Source organism: Mirounga leonina, unplaced genomic scaffold (assembly GCF_011800145.1).
Source record: "Mirounga leonina isolate KUSES-001 unplaced genomic scaffold, KU_Mleo_1.0 Mir_101664, whole genome shotgun sequence".
Classification (NCBI taxonomy): Eukaryota; Metazoa; Chordata; class Mammalia; order Carnivora; family Phocidae; genus Mirounga; species Mirounga leonina.
Window position 1 is genome coordinate 24,683,025 of NW_023270175.1, and position 5,743 is coordinate 24,688,767.

General features: G+C 46.8%; 1 protein-coding gene across 1 annotated transcript; it reads left to right on the forward strand.

Annotated features, from left to right (window-relative positions):
- Positions 1-1,612: 1,612 nt before the first annotated feature.
- On the forward strand, positions 1,613-4,305 carry LOC118013238 (small integral membrane protein 10-like protein 2A). The gene has a single exon (XM_035008957.1). The coding sequence runs from the start codon at positions 1,842-1,844 to the stop codon at positions 2,055-2,057; it is 216 nt and encodes a 71-aa protein (XP_034864848.1). The 5' UTR covers positions 1,613-1,841; the 3' UTR covers positions 2,058-4,305.
- The last annotated feature ends 1,438 nt before the right edge of the window (positions 4,306-5,743 follow it).

The following is a 5,743-nucleotide window of genomic DNA, read 5'->3' on the forward strand; positions in this document are numbered from 1 at the left end:
AGGTCATGATCCTGGAGTCCCGGGATCGAGTCCCGCATCGGGCTCCCTGCTCAGCAAGGAACCTGCTTCTCCCTCTGACCCTCCCCCCTCTCATGTGCTCTCTCTCTCTCATTCTCTCTCTCTCAAATAAATAAAATCTTAAAAAAAAAAAAAAAGAGCAATTGTCAGGGGCGCCTGGTTGGCTCAGTCGGTTAAGTGGCCAGTTCTGGGTTTCAGCTGGGGTCATGATCTCGGGGTCATGGGATCAAGCCCTGTGTAGGGTTCTGCTTGTCTCTCTCCCTCTGCTCCTCCCCCTGCTCACTCGCTCGCTCTCTCTAAGGTAAATAAAATCCAACCAATAATACATTTTATGTTAATTAACTGAATTTAAATTAAAAAATGGGAAAAATAGAAATTAAATTAAATAAATAAAATCTAAAAAGAAAAGCAATTGTCAGGGCAGTATGTCTATGATTCCATTTTTTGTTTTGTGACTTGTGTGTCATGTATGTATATATGCCTTATTAATATATGTAAATAATTGATAAAAACATATACCAATCTGTTAATAGTCTTTCAAAATAATATTGAAATATTAAGAAATTTAGAAAAGTTGCTCAGCTTCACTGATAATTAAAATGAATGCAAATTAGAGGAGTAAGGAGTCGTAATTATTGCCTTTCATATTGGTGAAAAAATTCCAAGATTAACACTCAATGTTGTATTCAGTCCTAGTCTCAAAACTTTTTTGACCAACCACATGTATTAAAAAGTAAAACTTTTTTGACCTCAAACACTAAATATGTTTATATGTTTTTTTATAAATAAAACCAGGATTATATTCCTCATTCTTTTCTGCCACTTGAAAATTCATGCGTACAGCGATGTTCTCTGCAATAATGTTTGGCATAAGAAAAACTGCAAACATTCAGAATGTTCATCAATAGAGGACTGGTTAAATAAATGATTGAACATCAACATACATGTTAGGGTAGTGATCAGTCGTCCAAGAGAGTGAGGTAGTTATATATTACTGACACGGTAAGAGCACTGTATGTGAAACATACCAAGTCTGAAAGTATACACAGAAAACAGAATGGTAGTTCGTGGCGGGGGCCGGGTGAGGAATGTGAAACTAAGCAGGGAATCTGCTTCCCATTGTTCTAATTGTTTGTGCGGTTGAAAATGTCTAACAACTTGTCTGTATAACTTTTCCCATTAGAAGAGTACTAGAGATGTAAAACCAAATCTCCAAAGCCGCTTGAATCATTAAAGCAGAAGGCACACATTTTACAGTTGAGAACATGAATAGGTTTTGTGTGTTCGCACTAGCTCACAGTTGAGGACTGGAAAAATTCCTAAAGGGATTTGAGGCAACAGGAAACGCGTTCACACTTCTAAGATATTCAAGATCATGTTTACGAAAGAACTCTTCCTACGTTTTGTGCAAGTTTCGTTCTGGTTCCGTTAAAATTTAAAACATTAAAAAAGAAGAAGGAGGACCACCGGGAGGAGGAAGCTGGGTCTCCCGGGAAAGCCACGTGCCCCCCCCCCCCCCCGCCTCGGGTCCCCGCCCCCCCGTCCCCCTCCCTTCCCGGTCCAGGGGCTCGCGGTCTCCGGCGCCCCGCCCACCCCGAGGCAGCTCAGTCTGGCGGCCCCCGCGGAGCACCAGCGATCGTAGATCGCCGCGGCCGGGAAGGAGGGCGTTCGTGGTGCAGCGCGGCGGGCATCGGAGGCCGCCCAGTGGGCCCCCCGCGCCGATTGCCCTCTGCGCGCATCTCTCGGTCCGTCGATCGGTGGGTCGGCGCGGCCGGCTGGAAGCGCTGAGCTGCCGGCACCGTGTGGGAGGCGACACCAGACCGATGGCGGCGGCGGCGACGGCGGCGGCCCTGTCTGCCCTGGGGGTGCGGCTGTCGCGCTCGGCGGCGGCCCGCGGCTCGTACGGCGCCTTCTGCAAGGGGCTCTCGCGCACGCTGATCACCTTCTTCGACCTGGCCTGGCGGCTGCGCACGAACTTCCCCTACTTCTACGTGGTGGCCTCGGTGATCCTCAACGTCCGCCTGCAGGTACATATTTAGAGCAAGTAACTTTGTGGCGTTCGGGGGTCCCCGAAGGATGGCTGGCTCCCACCCCGCGGCTCCCCCGCTCTAGAGCACAGCGGCCAGTAGGCTCGCGCGCGCAGACTCGCCCGGCTGCCTTTCCACGGCCTTCTCCTTCCATGTACATGGGCGGCTAGAAAACCTCATTTGCGGAAAGCCTACTGTATAACCAAAAAAGCCGAAGACTGAGCGAAAGGGTGATTCTCTAGGAAATAGTTCAAGGAACAGGAAAGAACTTTAAACTCCGAAGATCCTCAGAAATACCTGAGACGTTCTTGCAGCCGTGAAACACACAACAGCCCGAACGGGAGGAAGCGACGGTGGTCTCAGGATGCCCGAAGGGGGAAAACCAGAGGAGAGGTTACTAACGACCCAGACGTAAACTAACTGCACAACGACGGTCCAATTGGGCAAGGAAATCTTCCAAGTTAGAGTAAGATGCGAACAGACTTCCAACAGAATATGGACTGAATTCCAAGCCATGAGCTGGACTGCGTTGGAAGCCGGGGGAAATTAACAACAGGATCTGGAAGGCATACACGGCCTCATCCCCAAAGCCAGGTCAGTGGCGAACAGAAACACTACGGCGCAAAACAAACATTTCAAACTGGACAAGGAAAGCAGGCTTCGATCAGGAAGCTGCCTCAGACCGGGCCGGGTTTGAACAGCTGCCAGGAGTGGGAGAAAGGGAATCGGCTCGAACACCGATCGGCACGTGCAGCGCTCGGAGAGGAGACCGACCAGTCATCCCGTGCAGCTCGGCTCTTCAGCGAACCTTATTTCAATAATCATTCCGATGGAAAAAGAAGTTACGGTTTTCCGTTCTTAGACCAAATCTGTCAGCTGAGCAGGGAAGACTTCATTCGTGACGGGGCTAGAACTGGATGGGAAGGTTAGCCGCTTGGACAGTGCGCAGTCCGGGCAACAAGTGGACAGGCAGAGAGGAGGAAATGGAGCGGTGGCGTTATTCTCGGGAAGCAGAAAGTCCAGATTCTGGCTCTAGTTGAAAGAATAAGGCAAGTTTAGGGATCGTATTATTAAAGCGAACAAGGTAGCCACCGGGGGAATTAAAAATAGTGATTCAGCCATAGTGAGGGGGGAGGGGGGTGCTGGGACAGCGGGAAGTCAAAATTCCTTATGTTATCAAGTCAAAAAAGTAGTAATAAAAGCATATTCTTAAGGAAGAAAGGAGCTAACCACTAGACAGACAGGTGTAAACGTTTTTGCCTCTGGCTTAGTTCCCTAAGTTGAGCAGGATGGGCAGGGATTTACTACTTTTCATTATATGCCTTTTTTTTTCACTATTGGATTTTTTTTTAAACTATGTATGTATTGCGTTCATTAAAAAGTAAAACTTAGTAAAAACTGAATTGATTGCAATTAGAAGGACATTTGGGGGAGGGGGAGCTGGGGATGGGCACAGAAGGCCAGGGAGATTGCACCTTCCTTTCTGCGTACCCTAAAATGTTCCTGAATGATCCCACCATATAGGATTTCCTTGCTTTCCATGCAAACTTTAGAACCCAAGGAAAAGCTTTAAAAATAAAAATGGCCAGTCATCTTCAGGTAGCCCAGAGCTTCCTCACTCTCTGAAACTGCATGAGCAAATTCCTGCGGCGATATAGTTAAGGTTAAAAAAAAAAAAAGATTTATTTTATAAAATACTTGCAATTTTTCAAAACTGTTTTCCAGGTTTATCGAGGCATAAGCGACATGTAACCTCGTGTAAATGTAAGCTGCCCAGTGTGTTGGGTTTGATACACTTCTACACTACAATGTGATTGCCCCCAGCCTAAGCTGACTCTTGGTCACGTCACATAATTACTGTTTTTTTGTGGTGAAAACATTCAAGATTCCTCTCTTAGCAATTTTCAAGTGTATGATAGAATATTAACTATGATCACAGTGCTGTGTCTTAAATCCCTAAAGTTTATTTGTCTTCTAACTGGGAGTTTGTACTCTTGGACCAACATCTCACTGCCCCCAGCCCCGTGGTAACGACCATCCTACTGTTTCTGTGGGTTTGGCTTTTTTCCATTCCACGTATAAGTGAGATCAGATAGAACATTGATGGACACTTCGACAAGTGCCTCAAGATGTTTAGACGAGGTGCTTACATTTTACTATCGGTCGTGATAGCAAGCCGGTGGAATAAATTAAATATCCCACATTAGTGTAGGGGCGCAGGGCAGGCCGCCCCAAGATGGCTGCTTTGGTATGACTGCTACTTTGAGCCAAAAGCAGTCAGAACCCAGCAGATGCCAGGAAAGCTCTTTACCTCCCCCTCAACTGCCTGTCTGTATCAGGAAGAAAGCTTGAAACAGATCCCCCCCCTTTTTTTTTAAAGATTTTATTAATTTGAGAGAATGAGAGAGAGTACGAGGCAGGGGAGGGGCGGAGGCAGAGGGAGAAGCAGACTCCCCACTGAGCAGGGAGCCCCCTACTCGGGGCTCCATCCCAGGACCCTGAGATCATGATCTGAGCGGAAGGCAGACGCTTCACCTTCACCGACTGAGCCACCCAGGCGCTCCAGAGATTCCTCTTTACCTAAAAAAATTTATCTGCATACCAAGGCGACCTTTGTTTTCCAAACATCTCCTCTCCCCTTCCTGCTAATGGTCTTTCTCCCCTTTTATTTTCAGACCCTACCCTTCTCTTTAGCTCCTATAAGCCTCATGTTGCCTCACTGTTTCTGCAATCTCCTGTCTGTGGATACCCCATAGGTCCACTATTAAATTTGATTTTCTGTTAATCTATCTCATGTCAATTTGAGTCTTATTCCGGCAAGAAGGACCTTGAAAGGCCGAGGAACTTCCTCCCCAACAGTAGGAGCTTGGTTTATTTATTTATTTATTATTTTTTAAAAGATTTTATTTATTTATTTGACAGAGAAAGACACAGCGAGAGAGGGAACACAAGCAGGGGGAGTGGGAGAGGGAGAAGCAGGCTTCCCGCTGAGCAAGGAGCCGGATGCGGGGCTCGATCCCAGGACCCTGGGACCATGACCTGAGCCGAAGGCAGCCACTTAACCGACTGAGCCACCCAGGCACCCCAGTAGGAGCTTGGTTTAATAAAAATAAAGTATAACTATATAACGGAGTACTGTGTAGCCATTAAAAATAAGGAATTCTATTTTATCAAAGTGGAATGAATCTAATAGATGGGAAGTCACCTCACAAATGGCTTGTGATTGAGCCAGAGGGACACACACACAGATGTATACATGTATATACATTTGTACACTCCACTTAGTGATAGGGTATGAGGATACTTGGAAACAGGGTGCCCGGATGGCTCCGTTGGTTTGGCGTCTGCCTTCGGCTCAGGTCATGATCCCCGGGTCCTGGGATCCAACCCCACATCGGGCTCCCTGCTCAGCTCTCCCCTCCCTCTGCTCTCCCCTCCCTCTGCTCTCTCTTTGTGCTCTCTCTCCCTCTCTGTCTCTCTCAAATAAATAAATGGAATCTTTAAAAAAAAAAAAGAATACTTGGAAACATTATTGCACTCTTAGGATAAGCCGTGAGATGTTCTAAGTACTTTATATACATCATCTCATTTAATCCTGGCAACAACCCAGAGATAGGAGCTGTTCTTATCCACAGTTTTCAGGACAGGAGACAAGCACAGAGGAGTATAGTGGCAGACTGATGAAATACTTTGAACAA